At 36.2% G+C, this 24,769-nt stretch overlaps 1 protein-coding gene across 6 annotated transcripts in view; it reads left to right on the top strand.

The window, feature by feature from the left end:
* The window catches only part of LOC114188717 (probable plastidic glucose transporter 1), a 39,674-nt gene extending 19,028 nt beyond the window's left edge, over positions 1-20,646 (top strand). For 4 of the 6 annotated variants that reach the window (XM_028077343.1, XM_028077344.1, XM_028077341.1 and 1 more), the window contains 7 exons: positions 5,525-5,618; positions 5,683-5,839; positions 6,116-6,262; positions 6,345-6,418; positions 17,547-17,635; positions 19,889-20,003; positions 20,109-20,646. In XM_028077343.1, the coding sequence (XP_027933144.1) occupies positions 5,525-5,618; positions 5,683-5,839; positions 6,116-6,262; positions 6,345-6,418; positions 17,547-17,635; positions 19,889-20,003; positions 20,109-20,291 (859 nt within the window). In that variant the 3' untranslated portion in view covers positions 20,292-20,646. Of the gene's footprint in view, positions 1-5,524; positions 5,619-5,662; positions 5,840-6,115; positions 6,263-6,344; positions 6,419-17,546; positions 17,636-19,888; positions 20,004-20,108 lie in introns of all 6 variants that reach the window. The other 2 variants (XM_028077340.1, XM_028077339.1) reach the window with 2 other exon arrangements.
* The last annotated feature ends 4,123 nt before the right edge of the window (positions 20,647-24,769 follow it).

Genomic DNA, 24,769 nt, shown 5'->3' with positions numbered 1-24,769 from the left:
ACAAGAATCCGAGAAGGACTTGTCGTGGGCCCAGCTGAAACGAGAGTTGATAGGTCGTTATGGGGGTCGTACCAGCAATAATCCTTTTGAGGAATTAAAAGATTTGTTGCAGACGGGTAGCGTTGAAGAATATTTGGCAGAGTTTGAATACATATCGTCTCAAGTATCGCGGCTACCAGAGGAGCAATACCTGGGCTATTTTATTGGAGGACTGCGATCAGAGATTCGACGGAGGGTTCGCACTTTCAACCCTGTGAACCGTCTACAAGCCATGCGTCTGGCTAGAGATGTGGAAATCGAATTACAGGGTGATGGATTTCAAAGAAGAGGAGGAACACGTGTTTGGAAAAGTAATCGGGATTGGGGTACGGGTCAAGTGGACAAGTTTGGATCTGGGTCAGGCCAAGGCCCATATCCAATGAGGTTAGGAGTTGGACCAGACCCAACACAAGGGACAAAATCCAAATCATTTTCGGTGAGTAGTTCGAGTCCCCACGAATCAAGATCTGTGACACCGCAGGGTAGTCGTGTATCCGCGGACCGCACTCCGACCACCGATCGCAATCGTGGTACGAAGCACTTACCGTATTCTGAGCTGATGAACAGGAAGGCTCAGGGGCTTTGTTTCCGATGTGGTGAGAAATACCACCCTTTACACCAGTGTGCGGAGCGCCAGTTGAGATTGGTGGTGTTAGCAGATGACGAAACAATTAATGAAGAGGGGGAGGTTATCGCGATTAAGCTGCGAGAGGAGGAAGCTGATCGTACCTTGGAATGTGGGTCTATGGGGCTGTTTGCGGAAGTCGAAATATCGTGTGGGGGTCGGAATCGTCCTTCAACCTTGTGTTTAGAGGGTCGTCTCCATGGAGTAGCTTTGGGGGTGTTGATTGACAGTGGGGCTAGCCACAATTTTATTTCTCCTCATGTGGTGGTTGCAATGGAGTTGAAAGTCGACAAAGGGAAATCGATGGGGGTGCGTTTGGGAGATGGGCACAAGGTGTCAACTGTGGGAAAATGTAAAGAGCTGGAAATTCAATTAGGAGAATTCTCTACTGTAGTAGCGCCATATGTGTTAGAGTTGGGAGATGTAGACATGATTTTAGGAGTTGCTTGGCTGCAGAGATTTGGGAAGGTCACTTTCGATTGGGAGGAGATGACTTTGAGTTTTGTTTGGCATGGCAAACAGATAGAGTTACACGGTCAGAAACAAAAGAAATCTGGACAACAAGGGCAAACAGTGACTTCCCTCCAGAGTTTGGTTAAAGGGAATAGTCTTGATGAAAAGTCCAATTTGAAACAAGGGTTGTCTGATAAACAAGTTGGAGATATTCGACAAATTTTAGCAAATTTTACGGTTGTCTTCCAGGAGCCACAAGGACTACCACCATGCAGGGCTGTTACTCATTCCATTGAATTGCAGCCTACAACGGGGCCGGTTAGTGTGCGTCCTTACCGATACCCATATCACCATAAGGAGGAGATTGAAAAACAGGTTGGGGAGATGTTGAAGCAGGGAATTATTAGACATAGTTCAAGTGCGTTTTCCAGCCCTATCATTCTTGTTAAGAAGAAGGACGGATCTTGGCGCATGTGTGTGGATTATAGGGAATTAAATAGGGTCACAATTCCTGATAAATATCCCATTCCAGTTGTAGAAGAGTTATTAGATGAGTTACATGGAGCGATTTATTTCTCAAAACTAGACTTGAAATCGGGATATCATCAAATACGTATGACGGAGGAAGACGTTCATAAAACGGCTTTTAGGACACATGAGGGTCACTACGAATTTTTGGTGATGCCTTTTGGGTTGACTAACGCCCTGGCCACTTTTCAATCAACCATGAATAATATTTTCAAGGCATATTTACGAAAGTTTGTTCTAGTATTCTTTGATGATATACTAGTGTACAGCAAAGGATGGGGGGAGCATTTGAAACACGTAGCTATAGTGTTGAAGTTGCTGCGTGAACAATACCTTAAGGTAAATGGAAAGAAGTGTGTTTTTGGGAGTAGGCAAGTGGAATATTTGGGTCATTTAATTTCTGAAAAGGGAGTGGCAGTGGACCCAGAAAAAATTAAAAGTGTGTTGAATTGGCCTATTCCTCATAATGTAAAGGGTGTAAGAGGTTTTTTGGGCTTGACGGGGTACTACCGAAAATTTATTGCGAATTATGGTAAGATTGCTAGACCTCTCACGGAATTGACAAAGAAGGACGGATTTCATTGGGGTCCTGCAGCAGAGTTGACTTTTGAAGAATTAAAAAAGGTAATGACTCACGCTCCTCTATTGTCCTTGCCTAATTTTTCCAAGCCATTTGCAATCGAGTGTGATGCCTCCGGAGCAGGGATAGGGGCAGTGTTGATGCAAGACGGTCACCCAATAGCTTATTTCAGTAAAGCTTTGTCACCCACCAATTTAAATAAATCAGCCTATGAAAAAGAGTTAATGGCGTTAGTCTTAGCTGTCCAACATTGGAGACCGTATCTGATTGGAAGAAGTTTCAAGGTGTATTCTGACCAGAAAAGCTTGGGACACCTTTTACATCAAAGGATCACCACTGCAGCTCAAGAAAATTGGTTGGCAAAGCTGTTGGGATATCAGTTTGAGGTGATTTACAAACCTGGTCCGGATAACAAGGCTGCCGACTCACTGTCAAGAATGTTTGAAGATGGTGAATTGAAGGAGATTCAATCTTTTCCAATATGGCTGCAGGAACAACATGTCCAAAAGGAAGTTAAATCGGACCCTTTCTTGCAGCAAGTGGTGCAGAAGTTGCAACAAGGGGACTCATCGATCGCGTGTTTCAGCATACATCGAGTGGTGTTATTTTACAAAAACAGATTGGTGTTATCAGCAAAGTCATCGTTAATTCCAACCATTTTAACTGAGTTTCATTCGTCACCAGCCGGGGGTCACTCGGGTTTTCTAAGAACCTATAAACGTATTGCAGGCAATGTCTATTGGACTGGTATGAAGGGGATGGTTCAAGAATTTGTTAAGGCATGTGAGGTCTGCCAACGCCAGAAGTATGAGGCAACTTCTCCAGCAGGATTACTTCAACCCTTACCTATTCCGGACAGGATTTGGGAAGATGTTTCCCTAGATTTCATTATAGGATTGCCCAAATCAAAAAGGTTTCAGGCGATATTGGTGGTGGTGGACCGGTTGTCTAAATATGGTCATTTCATTTTGCTGAAACATCCTTACACCGCAAGAAAGATTGCTGAACTGTTCGCTAAAGAGATTGTGAGACTTCATGGTATTCCACTATCAATTGTTAGTGATCGAGACCCAATTTTCATGAGCCTATTTTGGCAAGAATTATTTCGGTTGCAGGGAACAACATTGAAAATGAGTTCAGCTTACCATCCGGAAACTGATGGTCAAACGGAAGTAGTTAACCGATGTTTAGAAGCTTATTTGCGGTGTTTTGTGTCAGAACAACCTAAGAGCTGGTCATATTGGGTACCGTGGGCGGAGCTGTGGTATAATACTACGTTTCATGGATCTACTGGCAAAACTCCTTTTGAAGTGGTTTATGGGAGAACACCACCTCCATTAGTGCGTTTTACACAAGGGGAAACGCGAGTGGAAACAGTAGCAGCTGACTTGGTTGATAGAGATGAGGCCATTCGACAATTGAAATATCACTTGTTGCGAGCTCAACAGCAGATGAAGAAATTTGCAGACAAAAAACGTAGGTTCATGCAATTGGAGGTGGGAGAGTGGGTGTTTGTCAAATTGCGGCCACATAGGCAGCAGACCGTAGCTCGCCGTATTAATCAAAAGTTGGCACCTAGGTATTATGGACCTTTCCCAATAATTCAGAAAATTGGAGCAGTGTCGTATAAGGTGAAGCTGCCAGAATCAGTCAGAGTACACCCAGTTTTTCACATTTCTCAACTGAAAAAGGCCATTAGGAACCATGTGGTGGAATCTGTTTTGCCACCAGAATTGGGCATAGAGGAAGAAGGGATGGAAGAGCCCGAGGCAGTGTTAGCAGTTCGGGAAATTTCGAAGGAGGGTACTATTATCAAGCAATGGTTGGTGAAGTGGAAGGGAAGAACCGAGGAAGAGACAACATGGGAAGATGAAGTGCTATTGCAAAGTCAATTTCCTTTATTCAGCCTTGAGGACAAGGCTGTAGTTGCAGAGGAGGGTAATGATAGGACTCCAAATAAGAGTCATACAGTGAGAAAGGAGCATGGGCCTGTTACTCAACAAGGCACAATTATTGACACTAGGCCCAAGATATGGAATGTTTATACCAGAAGAAAGAAAGTGGGGCCAAATGGGGAAGGAGTGAGAAATTAGTTAGGAAGCAGGGCTGACGTGTAAAAGATTCTATTTTGGTGGGTTTGGGTATATGAGAGAGAGGAGAGTGGTGGAGGGGGGTTAGTTAGTCTTTTGGAGTGGAAGGAGAGGTATTCTCTGGAGGAGTCTATGACTCTGGAATTATTGTGTTGCTGCAGAATTATAGCCCATTACTGTTTTACTGCATAAATTGCTGAATAATACATACTATCTTTTTCAGTTTTTCCTAGTTTCTATCAGAGTGTCAGAATATAACCGCAGTTACAGATTTCTAGGAAATCAACCGTTACATAATCTCGTAAATTAGGGTGATTGATTCTATATTATTATGAGCCTTTATTGTAATTGATTCTATTCAATAGTATAAATACATATTGTGTGCTCTGCATTATACACACAATACAATCAGAACATATACAATTCTATACACAAACACACACACATTCAGATGTATGTAAGGAGACTTGAGATGGTATCAGAGTTTCTGATCCTTGGAGCCTTTGACCGTGTGATTTAATTGCAACTTTCGTTGTTGTGTAAAGTAAACTGAGAAATGTACAAGGAGATGTGCTAGGAGTACCAAAGGTAGTATTAGTTTGGGATGCCAAAGGGACAAAAGACAACTCTAAGAGATCTGAAAGAATCACTTTCCCTTTAAGCTGACACATTTTAAAACATTTAGATTCATGAAAAGTGACATCCATAAAGGTAAAAAGCTTTAATGACTATGAACATTGACAAACACAATACATCTCAATACCCGTCAATGAAGGCTAAAGAGAAAATGAATAGATGGAAAAATAAAAGATAGAGATTCAATAGGATTAAGTCCATATAGAACTCAAGAGGATAATCAGTTGATAAGATAGGCAATAGTTGGGACAACCTCTTCCCAATAAGATTTAGAAACAGACATCTTAATAATGTTATATTGTCATGGTATATGCACACACAAGCTCGGAAACAATACCATTTTCAGAAAGGAATTTAGACATGTCATGGTGTACATATTCCCTTCCATTATCAAAATGCAAAATTTAGTTTACTTTCCAAATTGTGTTTATAAAGTGGAAGAATTATAAACACAATTTGAAATTGTGTGTGCTCATGCAAATTCACGTTGATTCTTCCATCAATTATATGGCTTTAGTTTTCAAAATTGTTTTCCAAATAATGTATATTTTGTTCCAACAAAACATATTTCAGGTGGAGGACAATGCTGTATATTGCTAGCATCCCAGGTATTCTGGTTGCAATTGGTATGCAGTTTACTGTTGATAGTCCACGGTGGCTTTGCAAGGTAGTAGCTTTTTATTTATATATATACTGTTACACTTTATACAGCTTTTAACATTTCTGCTCAGGCTGGGAGAATAAATGATGCTAAAACAGTAATACGTGAGCTTTGGGGGGAATCCGAAATTGATAGCGCAATTGAGGAATTTCAGTCAGTATGCAAGAGTGATGGTAGCGATTCAGACAGCAGATGGTCAGAGATCTTGGAGGAGCCACACTCTAGAGGTTGTGTAGAGGTGGTGTTGGCTATAAGTATTAGATAGTAGGCTGCATTCACCGATTGGAAAATTATACTTTACCCTGTCCTAGTAGCCTAATTGATTGATTAACAAGTCAAGCACTTAAAATTAACAAGTCAAGCACTTAAAATTAACAAGTCAAGATCCATAAAACAGAACTTTCTTCTTTTATACACAAGTACATATTTATCATCATTACTTGTGCATGCTACTTGAAACTTGGATGTATAAAATTTGTGTGGGTTTTCTTGTATGATTGCAGTTGCCTTTATTGGAGGTGCTCTTTTTGTACTGCAGCAGTTTGCAGGCATTAATGGAGTTCTTTATTTTTCATCGTTGACCTTTCAAGAAGTTGGAGTTGAAAGTGGTGCTGTAGCAAGCTTGTTTGTTGGGCTTACTAACTTTGCAGGTTTGGACTTTTCTCTACTAATGAATATAAATTTCTTCTAGAAATCTGGTTCTGATTGCTCTTATCTTTTGTTTCTCTTCAGGTGCACTTTGTGCATTATACTTAATTGATAGGGAAGGGAGACAGAAACTTCTAATAGGAAGCTACCTAGGAATGGTGAGTGTTTACAGGATATTCATAACTTCATGAATTGTAATTATCTGGGAACAAAAGAAGAAATCTGTTACAAACTAAGAATAAAGAATATGAAAGAAGACATGTACTTTATTCAATAAATTACAAACTAAGAATCAAGAATATGAAAGAAGAGGATGAATTTTATTCAATAAATATGGTTTGGAGAGAAAACTCTCCTCCAAGTGTTTCCCCTTCATTTCTTGTAAGTTGGACAGATGATGATTAGCCCCTTACCATTACCCACTTATAGGAGGAGTCCTGTAGGCCAAACAATAAATCATAAAGGTCTAATACTGCACAAGAGAAAGAAGGGAAACCATTTGGTTGAGGAGGAGAAAAATAACAATGGCAACAAGTGGCAATGAGGGATTGGAGGAAGGTGAAACTAAGAAATTAAGGGAATATTCATACTGAGGAGCACTACTGAAAGTTAATATGGCAAGGATTTGAGGGACTTTCTTGTTAGTTAGGCAAATAAAATGTTAGGAAAGAATTTAGGGAACTTCTAAAATTGAAAAATCCTCTGCAAGCTTGTTATAGAAAGAAAGAAAGGGGAAAGGTTAAAATTGTAAATATCAGTTGAGTGGGTCAAGAGATTAGTTATTTTCGTTAAGTAGGACTTCTTTATCTTTAGTGAGTGGGGATTGGTGTGATTTTTTGTTTTATTAATTTTTCGTTGAGAAAGGGAGTGTGTAAGACCTTTGGAAATTTAATTAAGTAGAATTATGAATTTAAATTATAATTTTTAGAATAAGTGATTGCATATCTCACCTTACAAGCTAGTCTTGTTTAGTTGAGTTAGGTTTGAAGTCCATTTCTTCACATAGCTCATTTAGTTAGAGTATTGTTTAACATATGGAGGTATTGGTTTCAACTCCCAAGAGCAACATTTTTATTTTAGAGATTTACTAAAATTAAATTTGGAAGATTAATAAATTTGAGCTTGTTTCTTTGGGATTGGACAAGAGTAGTAAACATGAAATAAGACCTCAAGAGTAATTAGGGTTTTTATTAGTGAGCTTTTTAGCATTAAGAGCAATAACGAAGTCGTGAAGTATCAAGGGTTAGAGTTGAAGTAATATTCCAGGTAAGGGAGCTAACTGTTTTTGTTCCTTCTATTGCTTGTGCTTGTGTTGATTTTGTAAGGAGAGCTTATCTTGTTTATTTTTGTATGTATGTGATCATGATTAGCTATGGTTGTAAGTTTTATCCGTAATAATAACTCACATACTCCTTGAGCAATTTACCTGAATTCTGATTCAGCTGATGATCTATCCGCCATATTCTGTATTTTACTCCTCCATGTCACTAAGTTTCCACCACAGAAAATACAATATCGGGTTGTTGATCTTCTATCAACAAGAGAACCAGCATGATCTGCATCGGTGTAGGTTTCAAGATTAAGTCGTTCATTCCTTTTGAACAAAATTCCCTTTCTGGGATTGCCCTTCAAGTAATGCAGAACCATGTAAGCAGCTTGAAGATGAGATTCCTTTGGTTCATGCATAATATATTAGTTTTCCAACTAGTGTCTGACACATTTTTTTGTCTATTGTTGGTTCCTCCTCAATTTTACATAGCTTGTGATTAGAATCCATTGGAGTTAAAGTGGGTCTGCACCCAATAGTTCTTGTCTCTGCCAACAAATTAGTTATATATTTTTGTTGGGATATAAAGATTCCCTAGTTAGAATATACTACTTCAATCCCTAGGAAATACTTCAATCTTCCAAGCACTTTTAGATCAAATTCCTGGATCAGTCTCTGTTTCAGTGTCTCCTTCTCGTTTTCATCATTGCTAGTTACTATAATATCATCAACATAAACTAAAAGAATTGTTACCTCAAATGTTTATGAATGTTTAGTAAACAACGTGTGATCTCCTTGGCTTTGTTTGTAGCCAAATCTCTTCATAGCTTTGGAGAACCTCCCAAACTAGGCTTTAGGGGATTGTTTCAATCCATAAAGTGCCTTTTGGAGTCAGCACAGCTTATTTTGCCGGTCTCCTTCAAACCCAAGGGATATTCATGTAGATTTCTTCCTCTAGTTTTTCATGAAGAAACACATTTTTAACATCATATTGTAGAAGTTTCCAGTCAAAGTGGGCAGTTAAGGACAGAAGGATCCTTAAAGTATCCATCTTGGCAATCGGTGCAAAGGTCTCATCGCAGTCTATTCCGTAAGCTTGAGTGTATCCCTTGGCCACCAACCTGGCTTTGTACCTTTCCAAAGATCCATCAACATTATATTTTACTGTGAATATCCATTTGTAGTCAACAATATATTTTCTTTGGGTTTGTCCACGATTTCCCATGTATTGTTTTTCTCCAATGCTTCCATCTCCACCTTCATGGCATCTCTCCGTTCTTTCTTTGCTAAAGCTTCAGCAACATTATTAGGAATAATAACAGAACTCAAGCTAACAAAAATGCTCTTATGGTTAGTTGATAATCTATCAAGTGAAACATAATTTGATAGAGGATAGAAATGTTTTTTTGGGCAGTTTCTGGTACTTTTTAAGATGGTTATTGGAAGATCAAGGTCTTTTTTAAAGTCGAATGTTTCCTCGTTGTCTGGTTCAGATCTCTCTCTACATTTTTTGGCTCAGAACTAGGGTTGGATTCATGGAATTGCAGCATGTCTGGAATGCTTTTTCTCCTTGTGTAGACATTGCTAAATCTTGAACCATCTCTCGGGACAGGTCCTGTGACAGTTTGGGTGGCTTCTCTTTGTACTCAAGTGGTCTCAGTGGAAAAATTTGTATCAGTTCAGCTTCTAATTCTGACCCAAAGTTAATTTGTTCAGTTGGCGGCTCAGTTATGGATATAATAAAGGGCTCAGATTAGAGAAAAAAGGGTGTTTCAAGGAAGGTGACATTTGCAAAGATATACCATTTTTTAGTAGTAGGATTAAAACAGTTGTAACCTTTTTTAGTTGCTGAATAACCAAGAAAGACACATCTAATAGCCCGAGGTTCAAGTTTGTCTAGGTTTTGACTAGGGACATGAGCAAAAGTCATGCATCTGAATATCCTAGGAATGAGACCATCAAGGAAAAAACTATTTAGTATTTCAACTGGGATCTTGGTTTCAAGGGTACGTGAGGGAAGTCTATTTATTATTATATATGTGGTAGTGAGAACAACTTCTCCCCAATAATTTTTTGGAACCTTCCCTATGAAAAGAAGTGCTTGTGTTGTCTTAAGAAGATGGCCATTTTTCCTCTCTGCCATTCCAATTTCTTGAGGGGTATAGACACATGAGAATCATGAATGATCCCATAGGATTGGAAATAAGAGAACAAAGTTTGGTTGAAATAGTCCCTAGCATTGTCAGACCTAAACCGTTTAATATTAACCCCAAACTAATTTTTAATCATTGAGTGAAATATGGGAATGATAGTGCTTACATCAGACTTTTGTTTGAGCAAATAGAGCCAAGTAACCCTAGTACAATCATCAATAAGAGTTACAAACCAGAGTGCCCCAGAAATATTAGGTACACTTCATGGTCCCCATATATCACTATGGATCAATTGAAAAGGTTGAGAGCTTCTATTGTTGCTACTTGGAAAATATGCACGAGTATGTTTAGCTAATTCACAAGACTCAGTGGAATTTTGAGGTATCTGAGTTTTCATATAAGTGTGGAAACATGATTTTCAAAACATTAAATGATGGATGCCAATAGTGACATAGCCATAGGGTGTCCTTATTTGACGTACTGAGAAGCGACATTGGTTGGTCTCCTCTGGATTCTTTAGATGCCTCCAAGTAGTAAAGACCATCCTTTTCTTTAGCAAGTCCAATCCTAAAATGATGTAGAACAAATTGCAAAGCAATTGAGGTCATGGGTTAGTTTTTTTTATGGAGATAAGACTGGTTTAGAGTTTCGGTACATGTAGAACATTTTTAAGAATAAGATTGGAGGATAATTGGATAGTTCCATATCCTGCAATAGTGGCCATAGATCCATTGGAAACTCTTGTAAACAAAAGGGAATAATTGTTTATTCCTTATTGATGATTATTAGGTCAGCTGACCATTTAAATGTATACATATGTAACGGACCATATTCTTAGAAAGAATAAATCCCTATAACTACGGGATTTTATTCTTATTACAATCTTCCTAACATTAAAACAAAATCTCAACTAATTAAGACACAATAAATAAAAAATCTACAATTAATGTTGGCTATCGTAACAGCTTGCTCCTTGAGACTCCCCCTCAAGCCGGTGAATAAATATTTTCCATTCCCAACTTGGATACAATTCCTTCAAACGTGATACTGTGTAAACCTTTAGTAAGGATATTTGCAAGTTGATCTTGTGTAGATACAAAAGGAGTACAAATCAACCCACTTTCCAGTTTTTCCTTAATAAAGTGCCTATCCACTTCAACATGTTTAATCCTATCATGTTGTACTGGATTATGAGCTATACTAATGGCAGATTTATTGTCACAGTATAATTTCATAGGTTTCTCCCATCTTATCTTCAAATCATCTAGTATAATCTTTAGCCATAGAAGTTCACATATTCCTTGAGCCATGGCTCTAAATTCTGCTTCAACACTTGATCTTGCCACGACATTCTGCTTCTTACTTCTCCAAGTCACCAAATTGCCACCAAGAAATGTGCAATATCCAGTGGTTGATCTCCGGTCCACAATTGACCCAGCATAATCTGCATCAGTGTATGATTCAATACTTAGGCTTTGGTTTTTTCTGAACAAAATCCCTCTGCCTGGAGTACCTTTTAGATACTGAATAATTCTGAAGACAACATGTAAATGTGCCTCTTTTTGGTTGGTGCATAAATTGACTTACTAGGCTGACAACAAAAGCAATGTCTGGCCTGGTAGGGATAAGTAGATGAGCTTGCCTACAAGTCTCTGATACATCCCTTAATCCACAGCCACATTCTCCTCCATACTTCCTAATTTCATATTCGGTAACTCCATGTAAATTTCCTCTTCAAGATCTCCGTGTAGGAATGCATTCTTTACATCAAATTGTTGTAAGTCCCAACCATTATTCACTGCTAATGATAATATGACTCTGACCGTATTCATTTTTGCAACCGGAGCAAAAGTTTCCAAGTAATCCACTCCATATGTCTATGTAATTTTTTTAGCCACTAACCTTGCCTTGTATCGTTCAATTGTTCCATCTACTTTATACTTCACAGTAAATACCCATTTGCACCCTATTGCCTTTTTCCCTCTAGGTAAGATAACAAGCTTCCAGGTCTTATTTTTGTTCAGTGCTTCCATTTCAACATCCATGACTTGTTTCCATTTTGTATTAGATAATGCTTTAGATACAGAAGATGGTGTGGATATGTTATTCAGATTTGTAAGGAAAGTTTTATGGGTAGGAGAGAACTGTGTGAAGGATAGAAAGTTTGATAAAGGATAATTAGGTTTTTTAGTGCATGTTCTGGTTTCCTTTCTAAGAGCAATAGGTAGGTCAAGCTCATTGGGTAGGCTAAGGTTTTCTTGTTGTACTTCTGAGGTTTCCAAAATTCCAGCATCACATTCATTAAACAAATTTACAGGACTAGTAGATGTGACCTCATATAGTGGTACCGGATTGGATTCTTGAACATGACTAGAAGCTGGAATGGCCCTCGTTTTTGTCCTTGAATACACCAGATTTTTTCCAATTTTTCTACCATTAGTAATCTCAGTTTCAGATTGGCTTTCAATTTGTTGAGGTTCAATCTCAGGCTGAGTTTTGGTGACAGTAGTTTCGGTCTCTGGTTGTATTTCAATTTCAGGTTGGGTTGGACTATTTTCATGTTTGTCCACGTTCACCACACTAGGATTAATCTCAGGTCTTGAGAATATTAGAAGCTCATCTTTCCTTAATGATTCATCTTCCTTTGTTATACTCTTCCCTTGAAGATGAGATTCCTTAAAATAACTTTCCTGTTCATGAAAGGTAACATCTCTAGACACATAAAATTTTCTAGATATAGGGTGGTAACATCTATATCCTTTTTGTGTATTTGAGTAACCTACAAAAACACACTTGACAGCTCTAGGATCAAGTTTTCCCCTTTCATTATTGTAAACATGGACAAATGCTACACACCCAAATATTCTAGGTTGAAGTTTGTTTGAGGACTCTATGTGGGGATAGAATGAGGACAGGACCTGCATAGGACTTTGTAAATTTAGAAGTTTTGAGGGTAAACGATTGATTAGGTATGTGGCAGTGAGAATAGCTTCCCCCCAAAAATTTGTTGGGACATGATTTTGACAAAGAAGGGCTCTAGTATGATTTAGAAGATGCCCATTTTTCCTCTCAGCCACCCCATTTTGTTGAGGTGTGTGAACGAGACATGAATATTACCTTCTTTTTTACAAAAAGAATTTAGAGTTATGTTAAAATAGTCCTTGGTGTTATCAGATCTGATTTTCTTAATGGTGACACCAAATTGAGTTGTGATCATTGAGACAAAATTTATACACATGGAACTGACTTCAGATTTGTGTTTTAATAAAAAAATCCAAGTAACTCTAGTACAATCATCAATAAAAGTTAAAAACCATTTAGCACCTGAAAAAGTTGGAATATTCGCAAGACCCCAGACATCAGTATGAACAAGAGAAAAAGGTTGATCAATAGTTTATTATTAATAGGAAAAGGGAGAAGTCTATGTTTGGCTAACTCGCAAACTTCACAACACATACTCCTTATATCTATGTTTTCAAATAAAGAGGGAAAGATAGTTTTTACAATTTGAAATGAAGGATGCCCCATTCGACAGTGGTGAAGATGAATTTTTTCTTTATCGGTCATGGCAGATTTTGTAACAAGAGAGTGACTTTTGGTAGACAAATTGGGATTTTCTATGTAAAGACCATTCCATTCTATAGCACGTCCAATCGTCCTCCTCGAGTTCCTGTTCTGTAAAATACACATTGCTGTCAAATATAGCACTACAGGAGAGATTCTTTGTAAGTTTTTGAATAGAAATGAGATTAGTGGATAATTTAGGAACATGAAGGACATTTTTTAATGTGAGGGATGGGTTTATGTGGATCTCTCCTTGTCCAGCTGTAGTTATAAGCGTTCCATGAGCTGTAGAAACTTTTTTATTGCTAGGATAGGCAGGTGGAAAAATATAGAGGTAGAGGTGTCATATGGTCTGTGGCTCCTGAATCTAATATCCACAAGTGTGAAAAGTTTGGATCCGAAACATTAAAGCCAAGAGAATATGTAATCTTACCAGAATGTATCAAGGTATACCTGTAGACTTGTCCATCTTACTTAGAAAGGATCTTACTCTTTCTATCTCTTCATGATTCAGTTTCCCCATCTCTTCATTATGCCCGGTTACAGATTTTACTTGTCCTTGGCCTCCCCTCTTTTGGTTATGAAATTTTTGGCTGCCCCATTCTCGGTTTGGTGGTTTCCCATGTAGTTTCCAACACTTCTCCTTTGTGTGACGTGGTTTCTTGCAATAAGAACACCACACTTCTTGTTTCTTTTACCCCGCAGGAAAATTGTTCTTCTGTTGGTTAACCACCATTGTTGCTCCCTCTTTTACCTTCATTGCGGTACTCTCAGTAGTAGGAATTTCCAACATCAGATTTCTTCTACTTTCCTCACTTCGGATAATGGCTATGACTTCATTCAGACTTGGAACTCTTTCTTTGCATAGAATTTGAATCCGAACTTGATCATATTCAGGATTTAGGCCAACTAGGAAATCATATACACGGTCTTGCTCAATATACTCATTGAGTAGCACTGAATCCTCTGAACACTTTGCTTTTATCACACAATAATGATCCAATTCCATCCACAGGGACTTGAGCTGATTAGCATATTCTATGACAAATTTATTGCCTTGTTTAGTGTTGGAAGTCCCACATCGACTAGAGATAAGGCAAATTCATAGTATATAAGTGAGGTGCAAATCTCACCTTACAAGCCGGTTTTGTGGGGTTGAGTTAGGCTTAAAAGCCCACTTCTAACATGGTATCAGAGCCAAAGTTAGAGCCTATCCTAGCGAGATTTCTTGGACATTTTGTTCCACCCGAAATCGGGCCGCTAACGAACCACCCACTAATTTCTTGTCCCACGCACGAGATGAATATACCTCGGCGTGAGGGGGTGTGTTGGAAGTCCCACATCGACTAGAGATAAGGCCAATTCATAGTATATAAATGAGGTGCAAATCTCACCTTACAAGCTGGTTTTGTGAGGTTGAGTTAGGCTTTAAAACCCACTTCTAACATTTAGCTCCCATAGTTTTTACCTTTACCTCATATATTTGGGCAGCATCCTTAGCCTTTGAGTAGGTTTGTTCGACTGCCTCCCAAATCTCTTTGGTTGAGTTTAGAAACATACATGTGTCACTAATCTCAAGTATCATAGAATTCCAAACCCACGCCATAATCATTGAATCTTCTTCTTCCCATGATCTAAATCTGGTTTCTGTTTCACTAGGAGGATTTTCTGTAAGATGATTGCCTTTGCCTTTTAATATGGTTCGTGTAAGTTGGGACCACTTAAGATAGTTCTTTCCGTTGAATATGTATGGAGAGTGAATATTCTGCAATTCTTCATTATTAGGGACGAATTTGTCACCTGAATCAGGGACAGAATTCACCGCCTCGGCCATAGAAGTAAGAATAATGGAATGGAAAAGATAAAGTGCAGCAATGAAGGCTGCAGGAAGACAATTGCAGATGCAGTGACGAAGACTGCTTGAAGATGCAACAATGGGCTGCAGTAATAAATAAAAACAGCATTGAAGGCTGCAGTGGAAAAAAAAAGAGGCAACGATGAAACAGAATGGGTAAAGGCTGCGTAGTAGTGGCAACTGCGATTTAGTGTTTTGGGCTACGGTCAGAGACTCCTAGGATCAGGAGCTCTGATACCATCTTGTAAACAGAAGGGAATAACTGTTTATTCCTTATTGATGATTATTAGGTCAACTGACCTATTTAAACATATACATATGTAACGGACCATATTCTTAGAAAGAATAAATCCCTATAACTACGGGATTTTATTCTTATTACAATCTTCCTAACATTAAAATAAAATCTCAACTAATTAAGACACAATAAATAAAAAATCTACAATTAATGTTGGCTATTGTAACAGCTTGCTCCTTGACAGCAACAATAATTTTCCTATCGCTTGAAGATGGCATATAAGAATGAAAAAATTGAGACAAATGCATCATAAGATCCGTAGCTCCTGAATCCACAATCCAAGAGTTCCCACTATATGAGGCACTCATAAAAGAAATATTACCTGAAACAAAGATCCTACATCAGGAGCAAATATGCCAAATTACTCCTAATCCCAATCACTTAATTTTAGGGATTTCAAATAATACTATATTTATTGTACAATAAATATATAATATTTTTCACATATTCTGACAAGTTTTTCTTTTTTGGTTCTTTAAATTTGAAGAGCATTATTAATTTGAGTTATTGGCTAGTTGTGAGGCACTTATTTGTGCTTTTGGTTTGACTTTGGAATAAAAGTGTTTATTGGTAATTTGTGATTGTTGTTATTCAAATGGGTTGTGATTGGTGGAAATTGAGTTTAAGAGTTACAAGGATTTTAAGAGATTTTTGTGATGGAAAATTTAAGATTTGAGTCAAAGTATGTATGAGGTATAAACTTATGGTTTTTGAGTGAGATTAGTGTGTAAATAAATTGAACGGATTTCCACTTTAACATGAGGATATTCTGAATGTTATTTAACTATTTTGATGATGGATTGTTGAGTTCTCATAGTAAGAGATGACATGATTAAGCTAAGTTATTTTATTCGGTTTATGGATAGATATTGTTTCATAAATGTGATCATTATTTTGAGTAAGATCTAATTAATATTATGTGGTATGAATATATGGTGATATATGAAATCATGATAATTGGTGTAGGATTAGAATGACTCAGTAATTGTATTGAAAGTGTGATTAAGTTTGAAGGGTGATGGATTTGTTTTTCTTTGATGTAGTGAAATGGTTCTTTGAGGTTAGATGAAGGAAAATGAGTTAAGCTTATGTTAAGAAAAGTTGAATCAATTGAGAAAATTGGTGAGTTGATGTGAATTGAATGGAATAAATTCAGAGTTTAATCTTACGATATTGGGAATTTGGGACGATTAGTGTATATTTTTAAGGTAATGATAATCATTGAAAGGAGGAACATTGAGAGGAAGAAAGTGGAGAGGGTAAAGGGTTACGTGAACAATGTTTTATGTGATGTATTATTTTATGAGTAGAAATTGTGGAGTTGATGTTATTTAGTATGATTGTAATGATATGTAAATGTATGCTTGTGTGGTGGTGACTTAGCGAAAGGTGGGCACTCTCTCAGTCTCTACTGATGAGCTTGAGTGTGACCTTGACTGTTGACTCCACCCCTAAGTGTCTGGGAGAGTAGAGCAAAAGGTAATTCTGTGTAACTATACCGGAGATGAGCTTTGCCGGGGGCTTTCGAGAAGAGTGATGGGAAGTGGCACATATGTATTTTGTTGGGGAAGCTCTCAAGGAGACTGATGGGAAGTGGCACCTATGTACTTCGTCAAGGAAACTCTCGAGGAGAGTGAGGGAAAGTGACACTTGTATACTTCGTCGGGAAAGCTCTCAAGGAGAGTGATGGCAAGTGAAACCTATCTGTAAGGCTTGAGAAGCAGGAAGGGTGGTTGCTCAAGTGGTGATTGTATTAATTGTTGTGATGACATGTTTTGAACCTATGATGATATGTTTAAATTGTTGTTTAATACAATAGGCTTTGTGAATGGTGTTGTGAGACACCAGAGTTATGAAAGGTTTGAGTGAGTTGTTATATTGTTATTGATGTCATTATTGGTTATGATATTCCTAACATAAAATGTGATGGGGGAAAGGAGACAGCTGCTACTTTTGTTTCTGTTATTCACATTCTGATCTCTCCTTCTCATCAGTAGGAGATGAAAAGATGAACATTATCATTAAAACGGGGTTATGGTTATAAGTTTCTATCACAGGCACACACTGAACTCTTTCATATATATCTCTAAAGAGTCTATCTTTTCGCCCAAGACTATTGCAGTTGACTTTCACCTGTGCATCTTTGTAGGCAATTTCAATGTTTCTTGTGTCCTCTGCTGTCTTCTGTCCATTGGACGAGCAACTCAGCAACAACTTATCAATACTAGGAACTATTATGTAAGCATTTACTTGGCATTGCTAATAGTCTACTGTCATTTGTCTTTGCAAAATAAACCTAGCTTTTCTATCCACAATAAAAGTTAGGCAACAATTACTAGATGCTATTCAAATTTATTTGCTTCTTTCTCTATTTTTCTATCTTGAAATACTTATTTTTCATATTCATTGATTAATAGAGTTACAATGAGGCTCTAGATAGGTATGTTAAACTATCGTGTGATTGAGACAGCACAGTTGCTTTATCTCCACTTAGAAAACAAATCATTACAATAAACAGAGGAGATATGAATTAATTTTATTCCATTTCGTTGATCCATTTCCTGTTTGTTGATTTGGTTTTCCTTGAGCAAATAAGATGGATAGAAAACAGTGTATTCAACCTACACTTTTGTGCTTTTTATTGATATATATATATATATATATATATATATATATAGGATACAAAAAAAGCCTACGCATTTAACTAAAACCCTAATCCTAAAGCTGGGTACCCACAAAGGAAATATTTATTAAAGAACATTATATTTCAACACTCCCTCTCAAGCTGGAAGCTTGTTCAGCTTGGAACATATACATTGGATCTTTAGTCCTCTTGGAGATGTAGTTAGAATGTCTGAGTTGTTCATTAGCATTGACAAACCCTGTAATAAGATCTGGGACAGCAACTTCTCTCTAAGAAAATGACAATCAATCTTCATATGTTTAGTTCTCTCGAGACAGTATTAAGAGCTGCATGATTATCATAATACAACTTCATTTGCTCATTTTCACAAAATTTCAATCCTTAGAAATAGGCACACCTACACTAGTTTCTATAGCACTAAGGTTCCTTGGCACCCAATATTCTTGTGGCTGATCAAAATTAAGAAACCAAACCTAATAACTGCTATTCATGTTCCTACAATATCTCAATTGACAGGTTAATTAATAAATCTCCTTGTTACTCAACGATATATATTAATCAACCGAGATTCATGAGAGATCTCTGAAGTACCTCTTCTCATAAATTTATTCTCAAGTATCTTAGCTTGTTGAAAAGGCTGGATGGGGGAGACAACGACTTCTATCAAGGGAAAGTTTATTTCCTCTTCCTTGAGGACAAGGTTGATATTAAAGTGGGTGGTATTGATGGAAACCAAGAACTCATCATAGGCAGGTAGTGGGATGTAGGGTAGTTTGCTTAGGAGAGAGAAAGTGCATTGCAAGTTTAGGGGAGGTAACAATATTGTTGGTGTATGATGATGATATTATAGTAACTGTGGATGACAAAAGGGAACAGCAAATGTTAAGTCAATGCTTGAAATGGAATTTGAGATAAAGACATTAGGAAGATTTAAGTATTATTTGGAAATTGAAGTGGCTCATTCCAAAAAAGGAATCTCCACATCTCAACAAAAGTATGTTATTAAAACGAGGAAGACAACCTGCAGACTAACTAGTACTCCAATTGATCTAAACATAAAGTTAGGAACTGCAAAGGATGAAATTGTAGTGCACGAAGAAATGTATCAAAGACTTACTATTAAAACTAGGATTATGTATTAAAAGACAATCTCACAATTACAGGGATTTGTTTCCTTAAAACTAGCTCTGTATATTTTCTAAATTAAGCTCGTGTATTTATAGGTCTAATGGCCTCATTATTGAAATATTGAAAAAACATTTTTTTTTTTAAATTTGAGATCTTAATATGTAGGTTTGTGCCTAACATAACCTCTCAAAATCATATTGTAAAATAAACTTTGCACCTCACTTATATATACTATAATCTGGCCTTATTCCTAGTCGATCTTGAGCATAGGATGATATATTTACATGTCGTCTAACAAGAGTTCGATAAGGGTAGCATAATAGCCCCAAAAAACTTGATTATAGATAGGCTCTGAATAGTTTTGTTGCCATCTTAATAAGTGGGTTTATGCTTAATAAAACCTCTCAAAATTGACTTGTAAGGTGAGGATTGCACTTTACTTATAAATTATAATTTTACGTTATTCTTAATCGATTTAAGATATGTAATAGTAACAAAACTAATAACCAAGGAGTCAGTTTTTCAACTGCTATATATACAATATTCATGCAACACATTATTATAGCATTGCAACATTAAGCAATTGCCACTATTAGCATAATTCCTTTATTATTTATTAACGTGAACATAGATGATAACTTGAAGATTTTCCTCGTATTTTATATTCTCTACAAGATTCACACTAGGAAGGCCCACTTTTCCTTTATATTATTCCACAGGTATATATTCTCTTTTGCAATTGGAGCTGGACCCGTAACTGGCATCATTATATCAGAACTTAGCAGTACGAGGACACGAGGGAAGATAATGGGATTAAGTTTTTCTACCCATTGGGTGTGTATTGAAACCTTTCCTCTATTGAAAGCTTTTTCATGTCAATTTAGTTGCTAAATGTGATGGAATTTTTTGGGCTTATTTTAATTTGTCCTTTATATCTAGGTGTGCAATTTTATTGTGGGATTATTTTTCCTTGAGTTGGTGGAGAAATTTGGAGTGGCACCTATATATGCCAGCTTTGGAGCAGTTTCCCTATCAGCTGCAACATTTGCCTATTACTTCATAGTAGAAACTAAGGGTCGTTCTTTAGAAGAAATTGAACGATCCTTAAATGTGAAAGCTTGAACCGGTGAATCTTATGGTATACCGATCCATGTCTTTGGGATGGTTTTGTTTTGGCGTTAAGCATCAATGAGATTAACTGATAGCAATTCTGGATGTTTGAAGATTGATTTCATTATGTAATCTAGACAACATAATTTGGCATTACCACAACTTTGATATATTGAATCAGTTTGAGGTTTGTACTCTTAAATATAAGAATTCATCATTAAAATGTGATATATTTACTTTACTAATAGTCAAAATTCAGGTATCAGTTGGTAAGATGTCTGGGTTTAAGACTTTGCATTATTGTCACAATTATTTGTGTAATGAACTTACTTTAAGGGTATTAAATAATTTTTTTCGCTTTTAAGTATATGTTTAAAGTATTCATTGACTATATATTCGGGTATTTGTACCATCTTCACTTGCATCCCATATTCTTCTTCCTGCCCCCTCAATTTTACATAATGTACCATTTTATCCTTCAATATTTTGTTTTTAAAATAATTAACAAAAATTATTATATTCTTCTCAGAATAACTAATTTGATGACATATTCTGGATTGATAGATCTAATTTGCTTTGAATTTAATCGGAACAGTCATTCTGGAAGTTACTATACTAACTGGATCCAGAAATACTAACCTTCCATCCACAGTTATGGCAGAAGCAACTCGTAGTCAAGTAGCCATACGTGAACAAAAGGAACGTTTGGAGAATAGAATGAAGTCTAAAATTGAAGCATGCCTAATGGAAATTACACCTCCAGTTCAACATGCAATTCATTCTTCAGTTGATCGGTGAATATTAGAGACATTACAAAAAGGAGATCTTCCTTCGAGTTCCAATTATTCTTGTGGAATGTGGTTGGCACAAATTGATATTTTACACTTAAGTGGTGATGTGATAGGTTATATATTTTTTCATATATATGGATATATATGGGTTACGGTCATGGTCATATTGTCATAGTCATGGTCATTGAGAAATTGTAGTCGGCATATATGGTTATATGACATTAGTCTTACACATATAAGACTTTAGACACTACGTTAACCCTAAAACCTTAAGGCAATATTGTCATGGGTTTTGTTTTTATATAGTATTTAACTTTGTCTTTTCTATCCAATGTGGGACTTTGACTCACACTTTGACTATTCATAACATGATGCAATTTAATAATGGATCTATCATTGTGAAACGTGAGGATTTTCATGTAACATTGGTTGTAATCCACTTTGAAGGCACTATAATGGCATACCTCATTTTTGAACTAATTGGCTTGAACTTAGAAAAATACTAATAATAGACCGTTTTGGTGAAATATGTGATAATCCCATGTTCGAGCTTATGCAATTAAGGCATTGATAGAGTACCATGAAAACTTCTATGCAATAATAACCTTTAGATTAATCCTAATGATGCTCACTTGTTAAGCTGATTTTTAGGAGGATTGAAAAACGACATTCAAATGACTGTTAGAAGGTTTCAAACCTTATGATATAAGAAAGGCATTTCAGTTGGCTAAATTGTATGAATCAGCCTACGGTTCAAACATCACTACCAAAACCTTTCCTACATTCCAGAAACCACAAACTAGTACAAAGCCATTTTTTTTGCACATAACCCTAATAGACAAGCCTCCCAATTCACATATAGCCCTACACATGCATTGACATAGAAGAAACCTGAGATTCATGTGGTAGACATGAATGATACAAAGGTAAAAATGGTGGATCAATTTGAGGACACTCAAGAAGAGGGTAGTAATTCCTTGGACCCTGAATATCAGTTAATGCCCTGATGGGTATAGCTAGCTTCAAAACCATGAGAGTGGCAGGCTACTATAACCAAAAACCCTTGCATATACTTATTGACAGAGGAAGTACCTGTAATTTTCTATATGAGGATGAGCTGATAGCACTCCGGTAGTTATTACTTCAACTGCTAAGCAATTTCCTTGGATGCTTCATAACACTACAACACTGAATTTACATCAAATATACTTCGTATACCCTTTAGATATTGTGATGTGGTGTTAGGAATTAAGTGGTTGGTTACTTTGGAAGACATTACCTGGAACTTTGATAGGTTGTACATGTAGTTTTATGTTCAAGGTAAGAAACTGTTTTGAGAGGCACTACAAGTGAAGGACTAAAGACTACCAGAAAAACCAATTACAGAAAACAAGTGCTCCTAGGGTGCACTTATCCATGCTAATCTATAGCGCATTTTCATATTATATAAATTGTAAAATATTTAGGATTGCACAATCCAAAATGAAATAAGTATCCACATATATAATTTAGAAATACATGTCGAACAAAACTGTACAATCTATAATACATTCTTGGATTATACAATCCAAAATACATTTTTCAATATTACAATGCATAATTCAAAATAAACTTGTAGATTATGTAATCTGGAATATTTTTTATACATAGACAATTTGAACTTTTCCACGCTTATAAAGGTAAAAGAAAAGATTCTGAGGATACTAAATGAAATTTCACTTAAAATTGAGATGTCAAAAGCAATTTCTTTTGTAAAGGTCTTTGAGTCTCTAATATTCACTTGTTCACTTGTTCCGATTTTGTAAGGGTTTCTAAATAAACTAGTGAAGAATTTCGATAAATTTAGCAAAAGAGTTGAAAATAAAATACAATGGTCGTCAGCAAATTAGGATAATATCTGATTTTCTGTCTCTCAACTCGACTTTATACATTTTTTCTTTTAATGTTTTGACTTTTGTCTGTTATCATTGTGCATACAGGTAACATTTAAGTTTACACTGGTAACATTATGATAAAGAATCTTCAAGTGAGACGAATTTGAGGACAAATTCTCTTTAAGATGGAGGGTATGATAGAAGTCTATTTCCTAAACTTCAAGTGGTACGAACTTTAGCACAAATTCTCTTCAAGAAGGAGAGAATGATAAAGGACTATCCCAAGATTTCATACAAGAAGAACTTGAAAATGAACTTTTGGGTTTTCTTTTAGAAATTAGTTATGTTTTATGTTTTTGGGTTTTGAGCTTTCTTTTATAATTAGTTTATGTTTTTATGTTTTGGGCTTGGGCCTTCTTGTAGGGTTTGCAAGTTTGCTTAAACTTATGTGCCTATAAATAAAGGTACTAAAAACTGATGTAGACACTTTTAGTCATATATTAAATTTGATTTCATTAAAGAGATGGTTCTCTTTGTTCTTGGCTTAGGCCTCTGGGTCTTATCAAAGATTAACATCTTTGTGGCGAATCTTCACTTGACTTATCAATCTATAGATTGTGGCGTCCTCCATCTCTGTCTTATTCTGCGTTCTTCTCTTATTTATTCGTGTCGTGCCTCTTGAGGATTCAAATTCAGAAACCATCATACTCTTTCCTGGATAAGATCGTATCATCTGGTATCTAGAGCAAGGTTCTGGTTTGAATTTCCTCTTCTATGTTATTTTTCTATCATATAAAAAAAAAAGTACAATTTTTCAATGTCTGCTTGTTCTATGTTTTTTTGTTTTAAATTTTCTTTGTTTCGTTTGTAAGGAGTAAAACCCCTAAGGTTGTTTCCAATTTGGTTGAATTTTTTTTTTATTTGGCGTTTTTTTTTCTTTTCTGTTCTTTATTTAAATTGTATATTTCTACATTTGATTTCGTGGAAATTATTTGTTTTTGTATTTGGAATTTGCAAGTACACTTACTTTTGATTTACATGAGTATGAGGATTTAAAGGATCAATTGTTTAAGTTTGTTTTTATTTGTTGAACTGCAAAAAAAGAAACAAAAAAACAAAAATATTGTGGATCAAGTCCAAAGGAAACAAATATATATTGAAAAAAAAAGTAGAAAAAGAAGGATCCAAAAAAAAAAAGGGGGAGTTCAACATAACTTTTATTGCAATTTATTAGTGATTTATTGATATCTACTTGTAATCAATCTTTCTCTTAGAGTCTTCGTGTTGTCTTATTTAAATCTCTTTGGTAGTCCTATTATTTTCTAATTTTCTAATTTTAATTTTCTTGTTTTGGTCTTTCTCTTAGAGTCTCTGTGTTGTCTCATTTGAATCTCTTTGGTAGTCCTATTATTTTCTAATTTTAATTTTCTTGTTTTGTGTCTTTAAAATTCCTTGAAGTTTTGTCTAGAGTTTTAAATTTTCTTTGTCCTCTCAAGTTAAGATTTATATCTTGTAACATTTTTCACATTGTTTGTTCACTCTTTGCTTAAGTTACTAGTGTTCTTTGTCAAGCCCTAAAGGGAATTTGAGTGGTAAAAGGCAAGAGAGTACATTCCAGAAAAGCCTATAAGTGTGATACACAAGTGAAAAATTGAGTAAAACACTTAGCAGAGTGGTGAGGTCCAAAAAAAAATAATATATATATATATATATATATATATATATATATATATATATATTATTGCTAACATTTGCTTGTAGGGCATGACTTCTTCCCAAAATAGTGAGCCTCTATCACCTAAGACTGCGACACTTATGGTTGTTC

Source organism: Vigna unguiculata, chromosome 6, assembly GCF_004118075.2.
Source record: "Vigna unguiculata cultivar IT97K-499-35 chromosome 6, ASM411807v1, whole genome shotgun sequence".
NCBI classification, from domain to species: domain Eukaryota; kingdom Viridiplantae; phylum Streptophyta; class Magnoliopsida; order Fabales; family Fabaceae; genus Vigna; species Vigna unguiculata.
The sequence above is the reverse complement of the archived record's forward strand: the minus strand, read 5'-3'. Positions and strand labels throughout refer to the sequence as shown.